Source organism: Gopherus flavomarginatus, chromosome 8 (assembly GCF_025201925.1).
Source record: "Gopherus flavomarginatus isolate rGopFla2 chromosome 8, rGopFla2.mat.asm, whole genome shotgun sequence".
Classification (NCBI taxonomy): domain Eukaryota; kingdom Metazoa; phylum Chordata; order Testudines; family Testudinidae; genus Gopherus; species Gopherus flavomarginatus.
The window spans coordinates 66,834,011-66,861,607 of NC_066624.1; the positions used below are offsets into that span (position 1 = coordinate 66,834,011).

General features: G+C 40.9%; 1 protein-coding gene across 3 annotated transcripts in view; it reads left to right on the forward strand.

Annotated features, from left to right (window-relative positions):
- The window catches only part of UGGT1 (UDP-glucose glycoprotein glucosyltransferase 1), an 88,530-nt gene extending 66,629 nt beyond the window's left edge, over window positions 1-21,901 (forward strand). For all 3 annotated transcript variants that reach the window (XM_050963983.1, XM_050963981.1, XM_050963982.1), the window contains 11 exons: window positions 4,577-4,662; window positions 5,050-5,134; window positions 6,913-7,001; window positions 7,743-7,847; window positions 9,539-9,623; window positions 11,741-11,923; window positions 13,754-13,914; window positions 14,418-14,532; window positions 17,460-17,576; window positions 19,739-19,907; window positions 20,935-21,901. In XM_050963983.1, coding sequence (XP_050819940.1) covers window positions 4,577-4,662; window positions 5,050-5,134; window positions 6,913-7,001; window positions 7,743-7,847; window positions 9,539-9,623; window positions 11,741-11,923; window positions 13,754-13,914; window positions 14,418-14,532; window positions 17,460-17,576; window positions 19,739-19,907; window positions 20,935-20,960 — 1,221 coding nt within the window. In that variant the 3' untranslated portion in view covers window positions 20,961-21,901. The remainder of the gene's footprint in view (window positions 1-4,576; window positions 4,663-5,049; window positions 5,135-6,912; window positions 7,002-7,742; window positions 7,848-9,538; window positions 9,624-11,740; window positions 11,924-13,753; window positions 13,915-14,417; window positions 14,533-17,459; window positions 17,577-19,738; window positions 19,908-20,934) is intronic.
- Window positions 21,902-27,597: the final 5,696 nt, after the last annotated feature.

The window sequence follows — 27,597 nt, forward strand, 5'->3', positions numbered from 1 at the left end:
TGGTGTGATAAGGGAAGCGTAGTTTTGGATGTGATCGATCATCCCAGAGCCATTCACTGATTGATAATTTGCCCTCTTGATAGCAGATATAAACGCACCCCTTGTCGGTGGCAGTTTTTCTCTATTTGTATGGTTCTTGGGAAACATCCATCAACATAGCTCTGTAAGTAGCATAATGCTGGTCTTCAAATGGTAAACTCAGCATATGAATGCTTCCAGTGCATTTGTGACCTCACCAGTAACGACCTCAGCTGTTTCAAGTGCCTTCAGAGCAAGCCAGAATCAAGCGGAGTGCCACAAGGGTTGTTTCTGGGGCCGGTTTTGTTCAATATGTTCATTAATGATCTGGAGGATGGCATGGATTGCACCCTCAGCAAGTTTGCAGATGACACTAAACTGGGAGGAGTGGTAGATATGCTGGAGGGTAGGGATAGGATACAGAGGGACCTAGACAAATTAGAGGATTGGACCAAAAGAAATCTGATGAGGTTCTACAAGGACAAGTGCAGAGTCCTGCACTTAGGACAGAAGAATTCCATGCACTGCTACAGACTAGGGACCGAGTGGCTAGGCAGCAGTTCTGCAGAAAAGGACCTAGGGGTTATCGTGGACGAGAAGCTGGATATGAGTCAACAGTGTGCCATTGTTGCGGAGAAGGCTAACAGCATTTTGGGCTGTATAAGTAGGAGCATAGCCAGCAGATTGAGGGACGTGATCATTGTGATGAACTGGGACTGTTCTTAATGTGGTCTGTGAATGCTGAGTGGGGAGGGTTGGCCTGGGAGGACGGTCTGCACTGGGGGATGGGAGACGGGCCTTGAGGGAAGATACCGGAGCATGTCACATGAGAACCCAGGAAGGGATTAGAGGCCAGGTGACACCTCTGCCCAGGAAACTGAACAAGGGCTGGGGGAGAGAGGGTTTCTGGAGGTGGCTGGTGTAATGGAGGGAAGCCCAGATGGGGCTCTGATCCCCCAGTGGGTCTGTGGTGCCCCTGGGACCCCAAGATGGACCTAATTGGGGAGGATCCTATTGTCCGTGCCTGCAAGACCTGTCTTTGACTGTGTTCCTGTTGTCTAAATAAACCTTCTGCTTTACTGGCTGGCTGAGAGTCATGGTGAATCGCAGGAAGCTAGGGGTGCAGGGCCTTGTGTCCCTCCACACTCCGTGACAATCATTCCCCTCTATTAGGCATTGGTGAGGCCTGATCTGGAGTACTGTGTCCAGTTTTGAGCCCTACACTACAAGAAGGATGTGGGAAAATAGGAAAGAGTCCAGCGGAGGGCAACAAAAATGATTAGAGGGCTGGAGCACATGGCTTATGAGGAGAGGCTGCAGGAAATGGGATTATTTAGTCTGCAGAAGAGAAGAAAGAGGAGGGATTTGATAGCTGCTTTCAACTACCTGAAAGGGGGTTCCAAAGAGGATGGATCTAGACTGTTCTCAGTGGTAGCAGATGACAGGACAAGGAGTAATGGTCTCAAGTTGCAGTGGGGGAGGTTTAGGTTAGATATTAGGGAAAAACTTTTTCACTAGGAGGGTGGTGAAGCACTGGAATGGGTTACCTAGGGAGGTGGTGGAATCTCCTTCCTTAGAGGTTTTTAAGGTCAGGCTTGACAAAGCCCTGGTTGGGATGATTTAGTTGGGGATTGGTCCTGCTTTGAGCAGGGGGTTGGACTAGATGACCTCCTGAGGTCCCTTCCAACCCTGATATTCTATGATTCCTAGGAGAGTGGTCTTCAGAGACTAAATCCAGTGCCTTCCAGAAAGACAATCTGGTCTTTCCAGCCAATCTTCCAGTAGTGTCAGACCCTGAGAGGGTGTGGAAACCTAGAAATGTGGTGGCTTTTAATGATCCTAGTGGTAGGAACACATCTCTGAGGGATATACAGTGATTCTGTTGCCCAGCAGCAGGCACAAAAACAGAATATTGCAAAAAAGTTTGGAATGGCATCTCAGAGGAGCACTGGAACTTTAGTGTCCTGTATACAAACCTGGACTTTATTAGCACCTCTCTCTGGGGTAGATAGTATGCAGGATAATTTTAGTGTCAGCCTCCTCTTGGGAACTACAAAGAAATTCCACTGATCAGTGCAAGGCAACAGCTTCATTATGACTTCTCACATGTTGAAACTGCTTGATGGATGCCTTCGGGCTTACTGCAGAAAAAGCAGGTGTTCTTCTTGAAACGCATGCCATGGGACCTAGTGTAAGGTGAGCCTTGCCCACAGCTGTCACTTGGTCCACCTTCTTCAACTTTTTCCTGATGCTTGAAGTACTTCCTTTCCAACCTTGCTAAATACAGTTTATGGGTGCACTCCCTAGAGTATGTAAGGTGCCACCAAGCATTGTGTTTAACCGGGTCTTCCACGGTGACACTCTCTTTGTCTTCCCACTGATGCCTAAAAATGATCAAGACAAAAGTAAACACAAGGATTTTGTAATAAATTACTGCGGGATTGTACTTAATTATGTTATGTAGCTATATACATCCCGTTTGGATATGGATTCCAGTACCTTCTAGCTGGATGCTGACATCCTAGCCGGTGCCTCATCACCATTCTTTCAGCATAATAAACAAAGCTGATACTCAGTACCACTGAACTGTTTTTTTGCCACATTCCTTCTATTTATTGTAATCTGTAACATTAAAAAAAAAATGAATCGGGTAACATGTTCTGAGCATGAAGTGACAAAACAGTACTGTCAGTTGAGGGCCACAATTTAAATTTGCGAGGGCTGAATATTTGACATTGCTGTGTAAAAATATTATTTAAAAAAAAACTGTTTTCTCAAATACACTTCTACATAATTGTTCTAGGTTTGTCATGTTTGGTACCACTGTGTTTGTGGGAAAAACAAACCCAACTTGATATGATACCCAACTTGACGCATTTCCGATGTCACTGTATTACCAAAATTTTCATAAACTGGAGGACCTGAAGCTGGGAGCTGAGAGACAGCGAGTTCCTCCGATACCACACCATAGAGGGTGACACGCTGAAATTAGGATGATGATTATTAATTATTATTATTATTAGTTTTACAAATCAGCTGACACTCCCTTTGCTTCCTATCATTAACTTGCCCACAGCATTATATATGCTCCCAGACTGTAAGTCTTTTCTGTAATTCCCTGAGGCTATGGCTACACTAGAGAGCTTACAGTGGTGCAGCTGCAAGCTCTCTAGTGTAGCAGCTCTAAAGGGATGAGGGATAGCTCTCCCATTGTCTTCATTAATCCATCCTCAACAAGCTGTGTTGTCAGGAGCAGCTTTCCCACCGATAGCGCTGTCCACACCGCCACTTAGGTAACTTATGTCACTCACAGGGGTGGCTTATTCACACCCCTGAGCGACATGAGTTATATTAACATATGTGGTAGTGTAGAAATAGCCTCAGTGTCTACTAAGGTGAATATAGGCCTGATGAAAGAACTAATAAGGAGCGAGATTTTCACAGTTGATTTTTCTGTGTTGCACAAATCCCACCTCTTTAGCTGACAACATCCAGAATGTTGCTGTAAGATGAGCAGTGGGTATTGTGACTGTGCATGCCCACAGGTGGGGAGTGGCTCAGATTTTTGTAAAACAGTTGTTAATTAGCCACATAGGTGGGCGGGGAACTACATGCTGCATTTGTTTGTTTTTTAATGGATATAGACTTACCTCACTTTGCTGTCTTTTCCTCCTTATAAGTTTGGTCTCTGAACAACTGAATCTGAAGGGATTTGGAAATAGTCTACTAAGCATGCACACTGCATCATTTTCCTTAACTTCAGAAACTTGGACTGTGGTGCGTTTTCTCCAAATATTTGCACATGCATCTCTTTGACTGTGCAATCATAATTACACATTTGGTGGCAGAATGAAAGAACATGCGTTTATATGAGGCATCAGCACAAATATTTAGACCCTCATCAGATTTTGTCACCTTAACAATTAATTTTCTGATTCTTCTGCAATTAAAATCTAAAACTTGATGTTGCAATAACATACTTTTATGTATGTGTTCTGCATAGTATTTTTTTTTAAGTTGTACCAGAGTGATGTGTTGCACCAAGAGTAAGATGTTAAATCTTCCTGCTTTAGCAGTGACTCTTCTCCAAAGAACATTAGTTAAAGTCCCAAACAGTGTAACATCAGAACGAATCAAACATGTACTGAAGCTGGATCTTTTATGGATCATTACAGTGGTTAGCTGGTGGTGGCTTGAAAGATTTTTTTTTTTTTTTTTTCCTCCCATTGAGGGAAGCCCACAAGTTAGACATTCTGGGTCATCTCTTCAGAAAAACAGGCTGAAAGTCTGTGTTTGGTTTCTGCTCCGACAGTAACCACTTGAAAAAACTCTGCCTGTTCCATGGGTATTGCTTATTTTGAAATGGGAAATTTCATTGGAAATGGTAGAACCTTTCCTGTTCTTATCTGTGTTTTGAAGATTAAAGACGTTTTAATCAGCTGATTTATGAGCAAATATATACAAATCTAAAATGGTCGAACTGTATACTGCTAGGAAAAAATAGCAAAAGTAGTTTCTGTTTTCAGTTAAAACAGCATATCACCTTTTTCCTTTACAGGGCTACTTCCAATTAAAAGCTAATCCTGGGGCTTGGGTTTTGAGACTCAGAAAGGGGAGGTCTGAGGACATCTATAGAATCTACAGGTGAAGCTATATGACATCTTTTTGTTTTTGATCCTGTGAACATTTTGAACTGGACACACATAATATTGGTATCTATGGATCTAACAGTTCCTTTACAAATAGCAACTAATTGTTAGATGAAAATTGCATGCCCTGCCAGACGCACTATTTGTTCCACGAGATTAAATCAAATAAATCCCCTTTGTGATCTTGTATGAGTATGTTCACTTTTGTATTTATTGGATAGGTTTGTATGTTTTATGGTGTTAAGCTTTAATCAGGGAGGGAACAAGGGTGTTATGAAAAAGATCTTTATGAAAAGTGCTCATGAAGAAGAAATAGGAAACAAAATGGCCCCTGTTCTGTGATGATGGTTACAAAGCTAAATTTTTTTTTAATTATTTTTAGCCATGATGGTACAGATTCTCCACCTGATGCCAATGAAGTTACTGTTGTTCTTAACAACTTCAAGAGCAAAATTATTAAAGTGAAGGTGAGTTTGAAAACTGTACTGCAAGAGCTCCTCTTGAAGTAGGGTGGTTGCTTTGAGGATATGGACAATGGCAATGAACAAGGTGTTTTGTTTTGTTTTTTAAGAACTAATCATCCCTCCTATAAACTTACACCAGAGGCAGTGTGCGCAAAATAAAGCGGAAGCCTCAAGATACTTAGATGATGCATGCACTTTCGGGGGAGAGGGATGGCACTATACTGTTACTAAGCTGTTTATAACAATATGTAGGTCTTATACGGCCTGATCCAAAGCCTATTGAAATCAATGGAAGAAACTCACTGAAGTAAATAGGACAACTCCCATTGATTTCAGTGGGCTGTGGATCAGGTCCCTAACAAGGCATTTCATTTGTAAACCTTAAAGCACTTTACACAAAAGTATAAGTATCGTTATCCCAAGAGGGGAAACAGAGGCAGAGAGAGGTTAAGTGATTGTGTAAATTGAAGGGCAGGTCAATTGCAGAGTTTAGATTAAAATCCAGGTCTCCGTACAGCCAGTCTCTAGCCTATCTCTTGGAACATATTACCTATTTGATGTTTGCATTGTTGGTATGAAGGTCCCTCTCAAGTCTTATGCCAACAGTACATTGGGCGGTGGGGGGGTGCGATCTCATTCATGGGGTCCTATCTCCTGGGTTATAAATAGTAATAATAAATAGTTTGTTTTATAAAACACTGTTCACTTCCAGCACTCAGTAGAATAATATTAATATACAAGAGCACAATATCAATTATATAAGAAAAGTGACTTGAATTATAAAATTGAAAAGGAAGCAATCGTGTGAATGTAAATTGGAAGAGAATTTTATCAATGAGTTGCTAAGTTTGGAAGAGTATCTGTGCGGTGCTAGCAGTATTATAGTAGCACTTGATAAAAAAGGTCTTAAATATATTTAGTGTGTCGTGCATGTAATTAGTGATTATATGTGCAGAATGAGGGATTTGACATATGGTTGCTCTAATTTGCATGCAAATTAGCAACTCAATTGTGCTCACTTTTTACTGGCTCAACTGAGTGCAAAATCTTAAAAATATATCCCTTAATCATGTTTAATATGCTTTCTCCTCCACTCCTAGTAATGATTATATAACAAATAAATAGCCAGCCAGCCAGTAGTGTAACTACCATTATGAATATGTTTTTACCCACTGGCTATCATACATTATTAAAGACCTGTGCTTATCTGATACTGTCTCTCCCTCAGAGGGCACACAGCAGATGGAAGTGTAGCTACAAAATGAAACCAGATTAATCCATTGGTGGTGGTGATTGCAGCACAACCTTCTCCTCTCTTCCTCCCAGAATGTCTATTTTGCATTTCTGTTTGGCTCTGGTTTTTCGATGTGGTCTTCTTGCCTATTAAATCTGCTGTGATTAAGTTGCTTAGCTCTGGTACTGCACTCCTAATGTCTTAGCTGACTCCTTTTGGCCAATATAGAGAGTAGTGTTAATTTTTTCTCCAGTTTCCCTCATCGAAGATGAGGACAAAAATGCATTTTGATAAGTTTTAGCCTTCTAAACTCAAAGGTCTTAAGGCCTCTGGAACTAGTTTGGATTTTGTGTTAAAATTCACTAGTGAAAACTGAGTTATTGTCCCTTCTGATAAGTATCTTCATGTGGCCTAAGTTGTATGTAGATGGACATTATTCAAACGGATAAACAAAAACATGGAGTGATGATGACTGCTTAGTTTCTTGTAGCTATTTTCTCAGCTATTAATAAAATTTGTTGGCTAACGCAGTGTTATACATTTGCAGGTTCAGAAGAAACTAGACATGATGAATGAAGATTTACTAAGTGATGGAATTAGTGAGAATGAGTCTGGATTTTGGGAGTCTCTTAAGTGGTAAAAACAGTTCTCTGTTCACTAAAATCACGCAAGTGTCTAGAAACTGAAAGATTGTCTGGTATTTTAATGAGGGACCTAAAGTACCAATAATCTATAGCCATTCTGTTATAAATGGTACTGGGTTTGAGGGTTTAATTTTTAAAACTACGCTATCAGTAATTCCTGAGAGTCCACTTTATTCAGCTGTGCAGAACAAGATGGGCATTGCTTTGTAACTACACCTCTACCTCAATATAACGCGACCCGATATAACACGAATTCAGATATAACGTGGTAAAGCAGTGCTGGGGGGGGTGGGGGGGGCGCGCAGGGCTGTGCACTCTGGTGGATCAAAGCAAGTTTGATATAACACAGTAAGATTTTTGGCTCCCAAGGACAGTGTTATATTGAGGTAGAGGTGTGTGTTCTCCTTCTCCCTTCTATGAAAGGTTAGAGAATGCCTTTCTTGGTGCACTGGATCATTGTACATTTTGTAAAGGCCCTACATCACAGGCAGCCCCCTTAAGGCTGAAGAGGTTTCATTAACAGGACTCTTTTCAGAGCCCATCAATAATATAAATCAGCTGACAACACCAAGCATGCCTTCCCTCCCAGGTCTGAGCACATTGTGTCTGCAGCACGCTCGACCCCTGCCAGACTGGGAAGTGAGAGATTTGGCTTGGGGGAAAGCTGTTTTCTACATGACATTGTAGACAGGTATAAGTATTCTAATGAGGACTATATTTTTCCTGATTTTAGGGGATTTACAGGTGGGCAGAAGAATGACGAAATGAAACAGGATAAAGATGATGTGATTAATATATTCTCTGTGGCTTCAGGACACCTGTATGAAAGATTCCTCCGGTTAGTATAGAGTCTGTAATTTTTGTTTCTCAGTTGGTAGATGTACTGCTATTGCTATCTACTTAAAGTAGTTGGAAGCTACAATTCTCATTTTAAATAATCTGACAATTTATGTTACATAAATTACCTTACGTCTGATGAAGTGGGTATTCACCCACAAAAGCTTATGCTCCAATACGTCTGTTAGTCTATAAGGTGCCACAGGATTCTGTCGCTTTTTACAGATCCAGACTAACATGGCTACCTCTCTGATATGTTACATATGAATAGTTTGGTGCAGTTGTTAAACACTGGCTATTTCACTTGGTATAGGCCTTACTTAATGTTAAGGGTAATACTGAAAAAAGTGAAATCCAGTGGTAAAACTCCCATTCGATTTAAAGCAATTGGAAACTTTAGTGTATCTTATAAATGTTTCTGTTTATGCAGTTTACAGGAAATGAACTGTTAAGGCAAGCTTTGTTAAGTAGTTGTCACTGAGATGCAGTATCATTGTAGGTTTCCCACTGCTATAAACCAATATTCATAGAACAAACCTTAAGGCAGAGAGAAAAAGTTGATTTTAAAAGCACAAGATACTTATTCTATGACTTTTTTATTTTTATTCTTACTGTAGTAGGTCTGCCGACTCACTGGCATGGCACCTCCTTCTGACCATCCAGGAATTAGCTCTCTCAGCCCTGGAGTGCCCTCCATGGGCCAGTGTCTTGCCTTCTGTTACCTACCCCTCTGCAGTCCCTTTATCTCCCCCACCTGTAGGCCCCATGTCCCTCCTGGACCACAGTGGCCCTTATCTTGGGGTGCTGCCTCTCACGCAGGGAACTCCACTCCCCTGAGCCCACCTTGCCTCAGTGACCCACGGCCAGTCCTCATCTAGCCCCTTTACTCAGGGGCAAACTGCAGTCTGCAATGGCCACTTATCATTTGCTAGGGAGTTGGACCTCAGTACCTCCTTAGGCCTTCCTGTCAGGCCTCAGCCTGGGAGGTTGCCAGGCCTGGGCTCCCCAGCTTAGCCTGCCTCTTCCCTAGCATTGCTCTATTGAAGGTAGCCTGTGCTCCCAGGCAGCCCAGTCCTTCCCACACCAAGACTGGAGTGAGACTGCCTGCCTCCTAGCTCACAGCCCTCTTTATACCAGCCCTACTGGGCCTGGATTGGCTACCTGGCTGCCCCCGATTGGCTCCTTGGGGCAGCCCTTTCCCAGAGCTGGTTTTAACCCCTTTTTCTCTGGAGCGGGGTGCTCGCCAGGCTACACTTACGCTATTTTACTCTTTACAAATAGCTAAAATAGATTTAAGCCTTTATCTAATAGATAATAGGGTAGTTGATCACTGTCCTAATATCTGATTTACTGTATATTGGATAAAAGAATGACCCACTTTGTATATTCATGCATAAATTAATCAGTATTTAAAAAAAAATTATGTTCTTAGGTGTTTAAGCTGATTTTAATAGGCTGCAGCTGTATATTTTCTTTTTGGTGCATAAAGGTCAGTAATCTGGCACAAACTGCATTCACTAGAATAATGTAGGAAAATAGCCATCTGTAATCTAACCGTTACGCTGAGAGCTTTCTGCGGAGCTGGGCTGTACGAACTTTGTCTTAGCGATAACGCTGTGGTCTTTACAATTGGGGGAGTCTTTCCTGTTGATGAAAATGTACAAAAACGTTGTTGTTTTTTGCTTTTAACAGTATAATGATGTTATCTGTGCTGAAACACACTAAGACTCCAGTGAAATTCTGGTTCTTGAAGAACTATTTGTCACCTATGTTCAAGGTTTGTTACTAAATCTTTTACTTTTTATTTTTCACAGATAAAAGTGAAAATCTTTTCTAAAGGTTATTACATTTGTCATCTTCTTACCTCATTTTTTTACATATCTGTTCTTTGAACAGGTAGATGAGTCTCATACTAATCAACATGAAAAGCTATGCATAATCTATTGATATTTCTTTATTTTGACAAACAAGAAGTATAGTTGCAGTCGTATTCTTCTGATTAAGGTTTTGTAAGTGAAGATCAGTTTGACAGTGGGTTAACTTTGTAAGGGAGTATTTAAGGAAGGAGTTGCACACAGTTGCAAATTGGAGTAAGAGAATTCTTCATATCTTTGTTTAGATTCCTTTGCTTCTGTTAAGTTTGAACTGCTTTTCCCTGTGGTTTGCATGGCAATGTTCATGATAAAGGTGTGGCTGTTAAATAGAGGCTTCTTTTTAAATTGCATGAGGAAGCTGTGCATGAGCTGTGAGGTAGGAGGGAGGGGAGTAAGGACAGAGCAGAAAGAGACAAAGACCAGAGATAGGCACTGCCTATGATTAGAGGCATGGAAAAAGTTCCATATGAAGAAACACTAAAAATATTAGGATCTTTAATTTTTGAGAGGAGAATAGGTGGTATGAAAGATGTATATAAAATCAACAGGGCTATAAAGGAGGCCAGTTGTGCACACATACTAAACCAAGAACAAGGGGAATCAGAAGGCAGCAAATAAAAACCTAAAGTATGGAAAATTTGTTTACATAATACAATTAACCTATCGCAACGATTTATAGAGGCAGAGTAGGATTCAAAAAAGGATTACACATGTATATGAATAAGATGGGCTATATACATATATGACACATCAACCCTGATACTTCAGGAGATGAGACAACCTTTAATGCCTAGGAAAAAACATCATCTGTGGGCATGTTAATGCATGACTGTCTGCTAAAGCGGTTTTATGCTTTCCTCCAATTTATCTGGCATTGGGTACTGTCAGACATAACATTGGCCTTGGTGGGCCATGGGTCTGATCTGGTTTGACAGTTCATTGTAAATGAAGAGTCTGTTTATACAAAGAGAAATCAACTAAGGGCTAGATTCCGTGACTTCACAGTCTTTGCTGCCTCTCATTCCCCCCTTGTTCCAGGGCGGAAGTAAAATGCTACCCGTGGCCAGCAGTAGATAGATTATTTCCCACTCAGTGTAGACTCCACATCATGGATTTGTTGGACAAGTAACAATCTTGGTTTAACCAGCATCTTTTCCCTAAATTAGGATTATTTTAGTATCATTAAGCCTTCTGGTTACTTTTTCTTTTCTAATACATATTTTCAGGGGATGCATTGTGACATCTTGGGAGGAATGCAAAGCCAAAGTTAGTCAGCGAAATCATTTATTGGACTTGAATAGTATTAAAAACTGGGCACGAATTTGTGCCATTATATTGTTTGAGTATTGGGTTTATGTTAAAATACAGCAGTCCCTGAAGTACTTGATTGCAATTATCAAATTAATTAGAGGGGGCTAGCAGCTGAAAATTTCTTAGGTTCTCTAGTCCCAGTTATCTGCTGATCCAGGATTATTCTCTAATGTACACTTCTTAGCATTTTTCAGGGCTTACATTAATTGTTCAAGAGTTAGGACTTCTCCCACTTCACTTGGGGAAACTTGCACAGCCAAGTGGATCTTGCTGTTGGGAATCTTTTCCTGATGTTTCTCTTACCTTTTTTCCTTTTAGGTTTATTCCAGTATTTCATATTAAACTCAAGTAATCTCTTCCTGTAAATCAAACCCTTCACCCCTGGATCAGTGTCATAACTGTGGGGACTGAAGGGATCCCAAGATGTTTAGATGGATTTCAAAGACCACATTCTGACAGTTACATTTCTGAGGTGTGTCTGTCACACAAAGTTGGGACCACTTTATGCAGTCAGTTTGTTTGCAGTTACATTTACATTTGCTTAGAACAAAAAACCTATCTAGAAAAAAAAATTGTGCTTTACCCAATGGCTGCAAAGTCTCTTGGACCTTTTCTTCTTTTTTTAAAATTGTCTTTGCTTCTGCCTGGTTTCGCTATAATGGGACAAACCCAGAAATGCAGTCGAGACAAATAATTTTTCCCTCCCCAGGAGTTCATTCCATACATGGCAGAGAAATACAATTTCCAGTATGAGCTTGTCCAATACAAATGGCCCCGATGGCTTCACCAGCAAACAGAGAAACAGCGCATTATCTGGGGTTACAAGATCCTTTTTCTGGATGTGCTGTTCCCACTGGTGGTTGATAAATTCCTGTTTGTGGATGCTGATCAGGTAAGCTACCTGATGGCTTTGGGGTCATTGGCTGGAATTACGAGGTCAGCATACATGTAGTAAATGGAGTTAAATACAAAAACACCTATGTTAAAAGAACATTATGAAGGTTGCAAAGTAAAGCACTCAAAAGTTAGAAAATGTGGATATAACAAATAGAAGAGGACAGCACAAATCCTGTTAGCAAGATAAGCAGCCATCACAGCACCCCAGGGGTCTATCTTTGTCAAGAGACAAGGTGGGCAAAGTAATACCTTTTATTGGACCAACTTCTGTTGGTGGAAGGGACAAGCTTTCTTATGTCTGGAGAAGGTAACCAGAGTGGCCAAACCAGCAGGGCTGGCTCCAGGCACCAGCCAAGCAAGCTCGTACTTGGGGTGGCAGATTCTACGGGGCAGCATTCCGCCCGAACCTAAGGTGGCACGGCCGCTTTTTTTTTTTTTTTCTGCTCTGGCTGCCCTGTAGGGGGCGGCAGCGCAGAGGAGGGGAGCGCCCTGCAGCAAATGTGGCAGGGCAGCCCGTGTCCTTCCCTCCCCGCCGACTGGAGAGGCACGGAGCCCTCCCGGCAGGCAGCGCAGCGGTCGGGCCCGCTGAAGCGTTGGCCGCCCCCTTCTCTCTCTCCCCCCTGCTCCCTCCCCCTCCCCTCCACTAGACCAGGCGTGCACTCTGCAACACAGGGAGTCCCCCTGCTCCCTGGCTCTGGCCGCCCTGTAGCGTTTTTTTTTTTTTTTTTCCCCCCACTTTGCCAGCCACAACTTTTTTGTTTTATTTCCCCCCTACCCCCCCGTTTTGCCTCTCCAGTCACGCTGTGTCTTCTCCCCCTCAGCTTTGCCGTTCTAGCCATGCTGTTTTTTGTTTTGTTCACACATACACATCCTTTGTCACTCCGGCTGCAAAGTGTTGGTTTTTTTCCCCTGCTTTGCCACTCCGGCTGCCCCCCCCTTTTTTTTTCCCGCTTGGGGTGGCAAAAAAGCCAGAGCTGGCCCTGCAGACTAGATACAAGGTGGAACAGATTAAGCATCAGGAGTTTGCATCACTTAAAACAAAGTGGGCCATTAAGGCCTGTGCAGTTGTAGGAAAATGGAGGGTTAACAGGCTGCAGGGTGTGGTACAAATTGTTGTAATAAACCACAAAACCAGTGTCTTTTTTAAGTCTTGTTTTTTTAGCAAACTTATGATTTTAAATTCCCAGACTCATCTATTAAAAATGTTGTACAGGTTTCCTTTGAGGATGAGGACTGAGAAGTCAGATATAGAGTGATGGCTCTGGGTACGTGTACACTGCAATTAGACACTTGCAGCTGGCCTGTGCCAGCTGACTCGGGCTTGGGCTTAAGGGGCTGTTCAATTGCAGTGTAGATGTTTGGGCTCATGCTGGAGCCCATGTACTAGATCTATCCCATCTCTCTGGGTCTGACAGCCCAGGCTCCAGCCTGAGCCTGAGTCAGCTGGCATGGGCCAGACACAGGTTTTAAGTGCAGTGTAGACTTATCCTAAGTTAAGTTATTTGTAGGTATCATGACCTAGATATCAGATTCTCCTTTAATAGCTTATAACTCTAATAACAGTCTATTTTGGATTCTTTATATCGCTGTTACTTGAAGAATGATAATGAGCATTATCCTATTCTGATTTGCTTGGGCAGGGACTTTATCTTGGTCCACTAGTACAATGTAGACTGCACCAGTAATAAGTAACCTTTTCTGTAAATGCTTATTCAACTTCAACTGTGGAGTCCTAACCCACACCTCAAAAATAACCCCCTATGCTAGCTTTCCGAAGTGTCTGTGTCCATGCTAAATAAAATACATTTCCATTCCTCTTTGCTAGATTGTGCGCACAGACCTCAAAGAGTTAAGAGACTTCAATTTGGAAGGTGCACCATATGGCTATACTCCATTCTGTGAAAGCCGTAGAGAGATGGATGGCTACAGGTTCTGGAAGTCAGGATACTGGGCAAGTCACTTGGCTGGAAGAAAATATCACATCAGGTACTGAAGGATTCAGTTTTACCAGATAGATTGTAGGGCTCTTGTTTAGATTAAAAAAAACAACTTGTGGAAAACGTGAAACACCACTTGCCATTGTTGCCGGCAAACTTTGGTTGAAGTGCATGTGTATGCAATGAAATCTGTGTCTGCTATATTTTTGGAGGGTCTGCTCAATGCTTTCTTTTTCTGGGCTCCATCATGTAAGCTTGGGCAGCCTCTGAATTTCCACTTGACATATTAGGCTAGAGCATTTGCTGTAGCTTTTACAGATTAACTGAACTGATGTTAGTTGCCAGTAGATATATCTGGGTTAAATTTTGAAGGTAATGAAAAAATGGATAATGAGACAGCAATACTAAGATACTGTTTTTGAAGAATCTTTGAATTTATCCATCACAACCTAGTTTGTCTGGGAGAGTCCAAGATTACATTGTTTTTGAATTTTGTAAATGGATACATCAGTCAGGCTTCATGTTATTAACAACTGTGTTATTTGTGTTTAGTGCTCTATATGTTGTGGATCTGAAAAAGTTTAGGAAGATAGCTGCTGGAGACCGGCTAAGAGGACAATATCAAGGTCTGAGTCAAGATCCTAACAGTCTTTCCAACCTTGATCAGGTGTGTGTACTTTGATTTTTAATTTTTTCAGTTAGATGGTAGCTTTCAGATACTTAAGACTCTCTTATCTTTAATTCCTATCAAGGTCATGTATGTTTTCTTCTTAAGGCAGCTCTGTTTAAAGATTGCACTGTAATCTGATGCTTAATTCAGAGTTGACATTTGCTTGCTTTATTTCTTAATTGCCTAACACATGGTAGTTTTAAGCCAATGTTGTTCTGAAGCCTTGAATGAATCCCACACCTTTACTTGGCTTCGTCAGACAGTGACAACTTTCAACAGCAATAATGAGTGTTACCATTATGCTGCAGCATATGCAGTACATTGGCTTCTGAGTTCTATAGAAGTTGGACATGGGGTGAGTTCAAGGCAGAATACTATTTTAGCTTTACATGCGTTTTTCTTTTTTTCAGTTGTGTTTAATCTTTAATATTATTTTCATTAACTATTAGCTTTTCAAAATTTGGTAGAGGTTTTACTAAGGTTTCAAAAAAATGATATGAAATGGCATTATGAAAGAGTCCCCAAGAGGAACACTGTAGTCATTCTGTATTGAGTGCTTTACTACTTCAGAGACTGTGTTGATTCTTAAAACTTTGGTTTCCCACCGAAGTCCTCCATTATAAAAAAACAAACAAACAATCACACAATTCAAGTTTCCTCACTGCCTCCAGGTGGCTCTCAGTTTAAGACACATCTCTGGGTCTGACAACTAAATCTCAGTGTCTGTTCACTCCTTGGCCTCTCAGTTGATAGTCAACAAGGCAATACCAAGTGTTATGGAGGCTTCTTTGGTATGGACATCTTTCTCTTAGGAAGTGTCCTGAGACCACCAATTCAGTTAATATTTTATAAGACAATGAAAAGTTTTTAGATCGTAATGAGTGTACTACTAGCATTGACCAGATTGGAATTAGGGTTATGGAGGTGAAAGTCTCTCTAACCCATTACCAATTTCTTGAGCTGTCCAGTCCAACCTTGGTTTTCCTAGTTATAGGCCAAAGAAAGCTTTATGTATCTTCAAATACTCTTCTTTATTTATAATGTGCCATGTGCTAAACTGTATGTATATTAGTGCATTGACTTTATGCATCTGAGCTTTATACAATACAGTAACTCCTCACTTAAAGTCATCCCTGTTAAGTGTTACCTTGCTGATCAATTAGAGCACATGCTTGTTCAAAGTTGCACAATGATCCCTTATAACGTTTGGCAACCACCTGCTTTGTCCACTGCTTGCAGAAAGAGCAGCCCATTAGAGCTAGCTGCCAGGGGCTTGGGACCAGGGTGGACCAGCAGCCCCCCCATCAGCTCCCCACTCCCATAAGTTCCCTGTGCGGCAGCTGTCCAGCAGGCTATCAATTGCTGGCAATTCAGCTGTCCCTCCTCATGCTGCTGTGTGCTGTTCCTGCCCTCTGCCTTGGAGCTGCTAATGTCAGGGTGTCCCCTACCCCCCCCTCCTGTCCCCTGCTACTTTACCCCATTTCCACAGAGCAGAGGGTGGACATGACAGGTCTCAGGATGGAGGGAGCTTGCTGGCAGCAGCTGCTGTCTCAACTTGCTGATCTACTTAAAAAGGCAATGTACTTAGAGTGGAGTCAGCATACTTAAAGGGGCAACGTGTGTCTCTCTCACACGGTATGTGTCTCTGTCTCTCTCTGCCATGGTGTCTCCCTTCCCTCCATTCCTGCTGCCTTGTAGGGTGTGAGGCTACATTAACAACATCCCTCTGTTGTTACTCACACCTTCTTGTCAACAGTTGGGAATGGGCGACATCCACCTTGATTGAGTTGGCCTCGTTAGCACTGACCACTCACTTGGTAAGGCAACTCCCATCTTTTCATGTGCTGTAATATATATACTCCTTACTGTATTTTTCACTCCATGCATTTGATGAAGTGGGTTTTAGCCCATGAAAGCTTATGCCCAAATAAATTGGTTAGTCTCTAAGGTGCCACAAGGACTCCTCGTTGTATTAACAACAGTATGTTAACCCTTGAGGGCTCAGCTGAGTGCTAGTTCATCATTTAGCAGTAACGCATTCCCTGAGAAGTATCCCACTTTCTTCCACCTTCTGACTTCAGTACCTCAACCAACCTTCACAATCATCATTGCTGTGTACAGTATACAATTGTTTGTTTAAAACTTATACTGTGTGTGTGTGTGTGTGTATTATATATATGTATGTATATATATCTTTTATCAGATGAATAAAATATCCCTGGAACCTAACACCCCCCCGCCATTTACATTAATTTTTATGGGGAAATTGGATTTGCTTAACATCTTTTCGCTTAAAGTAGCATTTTTCAGGAACATAACTACAACGTTAAGCAAGGAGTTACTGTATTAGAATAATCTTGTGTGTAGATTACCAATGTTTCCATTAGTGTTACTAGTCAGTTGGACTGTTGGACAGAGTATTTTTGCTGTCATAGTGCCATGGGACCATTTCTCTGTCTTCTAAACAACTGTACAAGTACCAAGAGGAACCTCTTGTTAATCTCTCTTAAGAAAATAGCCATTTGAGCTAGTTTAGTGCGACAATGAGCATTTGATAGCTGGATTCATATCCCGTTATCAAATGGAGTTAAAACCTCACATATGCTGACTTCACAAAACAATAAGTGAACTGAAATTTAATTTTTGAATACTGAACTCTAAAATTGGTAACTGTTTGTTTGTTGAAACAGTCTGGGGTTCTGGTTTTCTCCAGACAATCTAACTTTTATAGATTTTTGTTTAGGTAACATTATAATTCATCTTTCACTCACTAGAAAACCCCTGGTTTTCTACTTGGGTGTAAAAAAAAATTTTGCTCTACAGGTTAGGATTTCTCAGAGGGCATCTCTTGGGAGTTCTAAAGGTAAATGATTTTTTCCTCTCACTGTTGTAGATACTGCTAATAAATGTTGTCCTTCAAACAGGATTTGCCCAACAACATGATCCATCAGGTGCCCATTAAATCACTACCCCAGGAGTGGCTTTGGTGTGAGACATGGTGTGATGATTCTTCAAAGAAGAGAGCAAAAACTATTGATCTGGTAAGGCCATGATGGCTCATAAGTAGATTTAAATCAGTTTATACATTGGCGCATTGTTGTGAAACAGAGCTATTAGTAACTGACATTTGGTAACTGACCAAAAAGTAGAAATCACTTGGGCTGATGTATTCACCTTTCACCAAAATGTATTGGTTGCATCCCTGAGTCACACACAGCAGGGAGAGGGGCCTTTCCCCAGTTGAACTGAGTACATGCCCTCTCTCTTCCCACCTTCTTTCCATAGACCTGTTGGGCCAGGCTAAACTTAACCTGAGGATTGCAGGTGGGTCAGAGTTTTCCTTCTCCTTGGTAGGCTGCCCACCCAGACTGAAGAGTTTCACCTCCCCTGAGCTGTCTGGTTATTTTTAAAAGGTGCCAGATACCCACCTGTCAAGACTCATTCCCCACTCTGGCACTTCGGGTGCAAAAGGTGGGGGCCCACAAGGATTTTTAAAAATTAATACTTGTCACTCCAGGCTTGTATACTCCCAAGGTAAACGTTGCCATCACCCAAATGCAAAACCCCTTTTTGAAACCAGAAAGGCACACTTGGGAATTCCTTCCTGTGGGGTACCCTCAACCCCGCCCTCTGGGGAAGAGCTGAGAAAAAAACCACAAAGGAAATCAGCTGTTGCCATCAGCTAAAATAACAGCATGCACAAACCTCTTCGGACATCAAAAATCCAATCCTGTTCTTAAAACAAGTACGTTTTATTAAAACAAAAAAGAAAATACATCTGGAACTTAGGCTTTTGCTAGATTGTAAAAGAGTAATTCCAAAAATTAAGCACCCAAAATAGCTTTCTTGGGGGTTCACTTAAAGGTTACAAGCAAACAAAAGCATCTGGGGTTAGCACAGAGGAGTCCACTAGCCATAAGAAATAAACAGAAATAAACCTAATTGCATCTTTCTAAACATTCCTGATCTACTCACGCATTTGGGGATTCCAAATAAGTAGTTCTGTGTATGATCTATGATCATACCTGGCTTAAAGCTTCTCAGAGCATAACTGCTCCCTGTTCCCCTCTTTCCCGGACAGCCACAACACACAGATAAAGGGAAGTTTTTCCCCAATTTAAAAAAGTTCTAGCCCTCCCAATGGTTCTTTTGGTCAGGTGCCCACTCCCTTTCCTTTTACCTATGGGCTTGTTAATCCTTTATAGGTAAAGCAAGTAGAGAACAGCCACTAAAAGGGACTTTATAGCTAACTGGCTGGCTGGGTGTCCATAAAAGGGAGCTACCTCCCCCCCTTTCATTTATCACACCATCTTTTGGTAAAAACACCTCTGCCACATGAAAGCAAGCGATGGGAAGTTTGACTGCGGGAGGCTAACAGACACAGGCCATTTCTAGACATTTTATAGATGTTGGGAGCTCATCCTTGGCCATAACAGCCTTTTAGGGAGGTCCTATGGGTATCTGAGCACTAAAGAGTTACACAACGGGACATATTTTGAAATGAAACCGTTAGGCTAGAAGTCAGTCTGTGATGCGACTGACAAAATCCAGGAAGCACTACTTCAGACACAGGCCGAAGATTAATGAAGCTATGGTGGGAGAGGCCGGTAAGAAAGAGACCCCAAAGAAAGCCAGGGAAGTAATGGATTGCATTATAGAGGGCAAACAGGTGGATTATAGTGCTGTCTTGAACAGGCGAAGATGGCAGATAGCTTGCATGACGAACTGAGCCCAGAAGATGGAGATAGTAGCACTTCCCAACCTCCCAGGGGTGTTGTGCCAGGCTGTCAAATACTATGGTGATGAGGGCCATATATGTACCTTACATAGATTCTCCATGTCATACTGACTAGCAGTTTTGTCTTTTTGCATTTTGCAAGCATTGATTTTCCCCTTCTTCCTGTACTGATTTCATGGCTAACCACAGCAGCAATTTTAGCATGAGTTGGGAAATAGACTTTAGCCTGTACTCTCTCCAGTAACTGAGAGACATACTGCAGCAAGAGCGGCTTTCCTTTCAATTGGTCGTTGATGATAGTGGAATTAAAACTACTCTAATTCAGTAGGCAGTGTTCCCCATATTCAGTTTTCTTTTAAGGTCAGACAAATCTGAAGCTTGAAAATACCTGAGTGAACACAGACTTATCTTTTCTGCATGTATGCAAAGGTCATCTGTCTCAAAAATAAATTGTTTCATTTGCAGTGTAATAATCCAATGACCAAAGAGCCCAAGCTTCAGGCAGCTGTGCGCATTGTCCCAGAGTGGCAGGACTATGATCAAGAAATTAAACAGCTATACAGTCACTTCCAGAAAGAGAGAGAATCAGGAACCCTTACTACAACAGATGGGATGAAACTGCAAAACAGAAAAGGTAAATTGTAGAGTGTCCCATTTAAAAAAATGGCGTTTATTGAAACTAAAAGTTTGCTGCCCTCCCAGTGCCTATACATAGTATGTGAGGGTATTCTGGTGAATTTCTTCCCAGGTGTTGGAAAATAGTTCACGCTTGACCATTCTAATACAAATGTATTACCTCAGACCATGCAAAAGATAACTATGCCATCACATGCTGGCGTGACTATCTTTTTATTTGGGTTTAGTGGAAGAGTCCATTGTAGATGAGAAGAGAAGTTTATTGGCCCATTCCTTGACAAATGCCTTAACATAATCCAGGCTAAACAAAGTGCCTCTCAGTTCTGTGAACTGAACAGAATGGGATTTTTTCAGAAGTTGAATATCATCCTTACTATGAGGGATGTTTGGCTGAACGCAGACTTCAGTCTACCATTGCATATTCTCAGTTTTCTGCAATAGGTGCACTTGCACAGTGTAGACAATGGCTTAAGTGCTCATGTAGGCAGAACTAAACCATTTTCAACACTGTCAAAAAGGCCTTCATCTCTCTTCATTTTAACTAAATTATTTGTGAAGCCAATCTGCAATACGTCTTGTACTTGCTTTGGAATGTATTTTGAATAGCAGTAATATATAGTTTATACAGTACATTTCAAGTTATCATTAGCACTTTGCAAATATGTACTTGAGAGCAGATTTAAAATTTGAGCATCACTTTGACCACAAAAAACAAGAGCATATATGAAGAGAACTGTTTGGTACGGGTTCATTAATGTAAGCACAGGGCTTAAGTCTGGGTGAAGGTTCATAAATTTGGGCCTACCTCTTACATTTTTCTTCAATTGTTTAAAAATTAATTCAGTACAAAGGTCAACAGGATTACTGTGTACAGACTGTCCTTTCAATTCATAAGGGATTCATTTGTGTAATTCTGTTCTGAGAGAACAATCCTGGGGCTTGTAAAGCCAGTTTCACACAAACACACACAGCTCAAACCCAACCTGGAAATGTGATTTTCATCCTATGTTTTTTCTTTTCTACAGATCTAGGCGCACATGTGGAATTATGATCCATGGGGAAAAATGAAGTTAGACTGTTCCATAGACAATTTTTATATCAAATGCTAGTTTTTTTCCAGTATGTCTGCAAAACTGCTGAATAATTGAATGGAATGATGTATGCGTTTATTACTTGCCTTTTGGGTTGATTTCTGCATATGAAATAGGATCAAGGTTGCTGTTTTTGCACCTGTGTGGGGGAAATGAAAGTGCTCACAGTGGATTGTAGAATTTCAGTAACAGAAGTTCAAAGTACATTGAAAAGCAGCAGGTCTGTTCCTCTAGCTGTTGCCACATACAACCACTGCTGGCCACAATTCTATTAGCCACAGATATCTTACTCAAGAGCACATGGAAAATGCATACTCAGTGAGTGGTGGGACAGCGATAGCATGAGTCCTTACCTCAAACGAATGTTTTGAGATGGAGCTAGTTTGTCCAGGCTATGTTAAGTTTGGAATCATGCTTTGAACTGGTCTAATGTTGCACTTGCAATTTTCAGATGGTCCCTCTTCTACAAGGCTCTGTTCATTATGCCACTGATTCTGTTACAGAACAGCAGTTTTATTATTTAAATTGAGACATAGCAACTGTTTCCTCACTTTTGAAGAGTTGGCTCAGTGCAAAGCTACCCACACCATTTAAAAACAAACATTCACTTGCAGCTGTATATGCTAACAAGGTTAACAATACTTTGCAACTGATATACAAAAATCAGGATTTGTTTTCAACTTGCCCCTTCCTCCTAAATTTATTTAAAAGTGCCCTGTTTCTCTCCTTCTACATACTTTAAAATTTTTAAATAAATCTGTAGGGCATTAATACTGCTGTGGTTCATTATTTTATAAATGTTTTTGCTGTTTATGAAAATCTGTGGAAGTTTTTGATCATGTAAATTTCATTTTTCTTCAAACAGAAGATGTCACATCAATAAAACCTTGACGTTCTTAGGGCTTTGTGTTAGTTCTCACATTCAACCCTCTTTCCTTTGATCTTTTTGGTCCTCCTTACTGTGGAACACAATAACGGATTCCTCGTTTGCACACATTTTTTAGTTGCTTTGATGCAGTAAGTTTAATTCAAGTGTGCAGAACAAAAAATATTTTTCTACAAGTAACTGAATCCTCTGAGGATTAGTGTTCTTAGTTTCTTCAGCTGTAAATTTTCTAATAAATCTTTCACGTATTAATTTTAAAACAAGCCATGGCAGTAGTTCTGCCACAAGAGCACACTTAAAGTCAGTTTCTGTCTACTCAGGTACAGTGTGTGTCCATTTTACCGCTGCAGGTAACTGTGAAATATATTATCAAAACAGAAGTTTCTTTAAGAGAACGCTGGTGGGATAAATTGAGCAATTTATTTTGTAATCAGATAGCACTATACCTTTGTCCAGAACACTGTGGAGATGGAAATCCAAGCCTTTCATCTGAGGTGAAGAAAAGTCTCCATATTTTATATTTCAACAGCATTGAAAGAGCGAGGTCTTCATTTGCAAAAAATACGGTTTTTGTGAGCACATGTAGATACAGCAGTTGTCTATGGCGTGTGTGTTTTTGGTCTTTTTTTAAGGAAACGGGCCCCTAGCATGCTGGCCAGGATGATGGGTTTCTGCATTAGTCTTAGTATAGCTTTCAGCATTTTCTTTTGAAGGCTGTGTATGAAGTAAGCCTACTCCAAATGTCAACATTTGAGGTAGGTAACTCTCTGAAATCCACTTTAAAGAAGAAATTGGCTCAAATAACCCTACATTTGTGTATAGAACTCACTGTAGTGTTTTGTGACGGAAGGGACAGATTTATTTTTGGAGGGAAGAGGTTTTTAGTTTTGCTTACTTTTTTAAAAAATGTGTCCACTTTTTCCCCACCACTATGTCCTTTTTGGAAATAAAACGGATCAGTGGCAACTGGGTGGTGTCTGTTCAGAGAAGATAAAGAGAGCAGTATGCCTTCCCCATCAATTCATTTGGAACACCACCTCATGCATCCTATCCAGCTGAGTGTCTGGCCATACCCCCAGCCAGCACCCTATCACCTTTAGAACCGGGGAAGTTGTTCATAGCATTCGCCTGAGTGCTGGAAGAGGGGGAAATGGCTCCCTGTGTCCCCTTTCCATCTGCACACAGCAGGATTCAGCCCCAAGGGCTGTTGTATTGTATAAGGGGAATTGTGTTTTACAGACATTTGCTGTGAAAGGGCCCTCTGCTAACAGACACAGAAAATACAGATGTAAAAATTAGTGTGTATAACTCTCATGAGTCCTTTGTATCCCAGTACTTTCATTTACATCTATAATTTTTAAAAAGGATAGGAGTACTTCTGACACCTTGGAGACTTAAATTTATTTGAGCATAAGCTTTTGTGGGCTACAGCTCACTTCATTGGACGCATAGAATGGAGCATATAGGGAGGAGATATATATACATACAGAGAACATGAAAAGGTGGGGGTTGCCCAACCAACTCTAAGAGGCTAATTAATTAAGATGAACTGTTGTCAGCAGGAGGAAAAAAAACTTTTGTAGTGATAATCAAGATAGCCCATTTAAGACAGTTTATCCTCACAGCTTCTTGTCAAACTGTCTTAAATGGGCTATCTTGATTATCACTACAAAAGTTTTTTTTTCCTGTAAGAGTTGGTTGGGCAATTCCCACCTTTTCATGTTCTCTGTATGTATATACAGTCTCCTCACTATATGTGCCATTCCATGCATCCAAAGAAGTGGGCTGTACCCCGCACAACCTTACGCTCAAATAAATTTTAGTCTAGTCTCTAAGGTGCCACAAGTACTCCTGTTCTTTTTGTGGATACAGACTAACACAGTTGCTACTCTGAAACCTATATTTTTTAAAAAAGCCTACTACTAATTGATACAATGTGTGTTGCTTAAATGGCAGACTGTTATACTTCAGAGGTACATTTAGCAGATCTCCAGTCCTCACAGTGGCAGTTTAGCACTAGCAAAATAGAGGAAACCCCTCTGTCATGACCAAAGCCATGCTCTACAGGTGAGGGGGATAGGGTTTCATCAACCAGATATTCATGACTAGGTATATGTATCTTCTATCCAGCAGCTCTTAATGCACTACTCAGACACTTAAATTAGGTCAGAGCTATAGTAATCAAGGCTGGAAAATGAGATGGTTTTAAATTCATTCCAGTGTAAATTTAATCTACTTTGACATTAGTTTTTCCAATAAAAAGATCAGAAGCCCAAGTACCACAGGTGCTAACAGGAACCTCCAGCAACTTCAAACTTTTGCTTGTGAAAGCCTTTATATAACATTTAATACAAAATCTAAGCCTGACTCTTGCAAGAATGACCCAGTTTCAGCTACTGACACTTCATGACATTAAATGTACACAGGCTGGCACAACAGCAACTGGGACAGAAGAAGAAAGATTTAGTCTGCTGTTAAAAAAAAAAAATCCATCCAAGTTTCCAAGGCGGCAATAAGAGAGCGCACATTCTGTAAATGACTGATGTCTATGCTGTGCAAATTCTGTGAATGTAATCAGAGGCTTGAGGGTAAATGATAAAGGAAATGTATTACATGTAGTCCAGTATGTGGGTCTGTTTGTGTGCAGGTACTGTTAATGAAGTCTTGTTCACAGTCAAGCTGAATATTTATTTTTGAACCACTCACTCTTCAATTACAGACTTGGGCTGCCCAGTGTTTTTCAAGGTGAGTGCCCTAGGAGGAGCATGATTTGAAGACAGAAAACAGAAAATTCTTGAAATAGTTATAGTTAGTGAAGTGTAAAATTGCTATATAAAACAACTTGTTTTTCAGAATTTAGTAACTTGGAAAGCTATTAAATTGGCCAAAGCTACTGAGATAGTTTTACATTCCTTCTGCTTGATAAAGATTATTCTAGTCCATTCAACAGTGTCTTTATTCTGGGCCTGATTTAGAGGGGAAAACTTGTCAATCACCCGGAAGGAAGTCATAATCAGGAATGAGCTGACTGAGAAACTACTCTTAATATGAGAGATTCTGCAGTTCTTTTGCAGTACATTTCAAAAGTTCTGTACCTATTCCGATAGTCACAATACATGAAGTATCTGTGCCAGCCAGTCTGAAAAATGAAATTATTCAGCTATATTTAGAATACCACTGTGCCTCTCTCGATAACTATAGTTGTTGCCGTTGAGACAACGTAGAGCAAAGTATTCACCTTCTCTCAGAACTACAAGTAACAGTAGCCTCTGATGGGACTGCTTTTTTGCAAAAAGTTTTGTTTCAAAGAAAGCTGTACCCTCTGAACTCCTACAACAGAATCTTAATTCTATTTAAGTAGAGCTATTTCTGAGGTGATTGGCTGGGACTGTACTCCTGGAAAGTGACATCAGTTATACAGGGATAATTGTTGTTAAAATGCAATTGACACTGGTCCCCATGCAGCTAAGGGCATGAAAAAAGCCACTATGCAGCCTCTAAAACACAATTGTGATGTTTATTACTACAATCTTTGCCCTATAGACAGCAGTGAGAAATGGGTTACAGTTTTCTTTTAAAGGAAGCTTCGACTACCCTCCTATTCCAAAATACAAAAAATAGAAATGGTGGTGTAGCGTAAAATAAATTCTTGATGAGCTTTTGCATTCTGCTATTGGGACTTGGGTGGTGAAGGGGAAGCATGAGAAAGGACATTGACAAAGGGAAGAATCCATCAAAGGTATATCTACACTACCTGTTGGATCAGCAGGCAGCGATTGATCCCCGAGCCCTCTCCCGTCGACTCCTGTACTCCAGCACTGCGAGAGGTGCAAGCAGAGTCGACGGGGGAGCAGAAGCACTCACTGCGGTAAGTCGATCTAAGTATGTCAACTTCAGCTACATCATTCATGTAGCTGAACTTGCGTAACTTAGATCGATCCCCTCCCAGTGTAGACCAGGGCTAAGATTTTAAGAAACCTAGATCTTTTTCCATATTCAATTTCATGTAATCCTGGTCAACACCATGCAGAGTAAAGATGCTGATACTTATTGATGTGAGTGTGGGAGTTTTAAATGTCACCTGAACTGAACTGACAATGACTTTCCCAGTACTGTGATTAAAAAAAAATCTGTTCAACACAATAAATGTTTTTCCTCTCTTCTGTAATAACGCCTGTCTCTTATGTCAGATGTCCCTGTTTGAGTTCATTAATAGGGCAACTGAAGTAAGTACATATATGTACTGTTTGTTTAAGTCATTTATTTTGGTTTTCATATTTGAGTCTTACCGTGGAAAATATTTGGTAATTTTTAGAGGCTTCTAAATTGTAATGGTTACAACTTCCATCGCATCCAGGCCTAAGCAGTTCAAGTCAAGGAGGCTGGCTTGATAGGTTTTATATATATTTAGTTGCTTAAAGTTAGACACCTTTATTCCCCTGGAAGATGCTGAGCATCCGCAGCTGTCATTAAGTTCCAAAGGAACGCTCCGTGCTCATGTTTGGAAAAAAAATTAAACCATTTATTTAGATGCCTAACTTTAGGCACCCCAGTTTGAAACTTTTGGCCATATATTATATACAGACAATTGTGTATGCACAACATAGCTCTGTGCACTGCTTTATATTAAGACACCAAACATTCACAATTTATTGTATTGTCTAAGGTAACTGTCAGGCAGATCTTGATTACAAGTGACCTATCTATATAGAAAAGGTCATGTATGTGTAATTTAAACCAGCAGACAGCTGTTTAATAGAACAGTGAGCGCAGGGGTGTGGTACCTACATGGGTATAAGTAACTCTGAATGCATTCAGTGCCAGAAAGTGAACAATTGCAAAAGGAATTTCCAGCAAGGCCTCCTGCTCCCATCTATAATCAGAGCCAACCCTTCCATTAGAGGGTTTCTCTGTCGACACTCCTGTATTAATGCGAAGTAAACATTAATCATGGGCAGGGAAACAGTGGAAGGCGTAATGGACCATCACCTGGAGTCATGTTTTGATGTCTCATGGCACAGAATAAATACAACTGCAGCACAAGCCTCTGGTAGACACAAAAGGTCAGTTTGACAATGCAGCTTATACTACATCTTGATACTCCAAGCTTAGAGCAGTGTAACTGAGCAGAATTTCAGCCAGGAGGTAACATCAGAGGATTTGGCTTTACACTGCTGTAAACATTAGAATTTGCCACTTTAACCTCTTTGCTCACACTGAGCAGCACAGTAAGCAGCAGAGGACACCTCCAAATTTGCTCAGTCTTTCCATTGGGAAGTTAACAGAAGTCAGAACTTCAAAAAGATGCTGATGTACAGCAGCTGCAGCAGAGGACTAGGAAATCAGGCTCTGACCTCTTGTAACCATGGAAAGGGTTATTCACATTTCTCTGTAACATCCCTCACTCTTGAGATCAGTTGCCTTTAATTCAGCCTAAAGTCTTGGATCTTCCAGGGGTTCTGGAACCATTTGTATAGTCGTCATGCTGAGAGCCACTGAACCAAAATGTAAACCCTGTAGGTAATGGAATCCACTTCCAGCCAAGGGGTGCAGTAGCACCCCTAGTTCCAGCACCTATGGGTTCTTTTGAACTCTGCAATGCTGTTAGATGCAAAAATAGATCACCTTCCATCCACACCTGCCTATAATATTGCATCCCTTTCTAGCCACACTATTCACAACTTGTAACTTCTGGAATTTATAAACAAAGC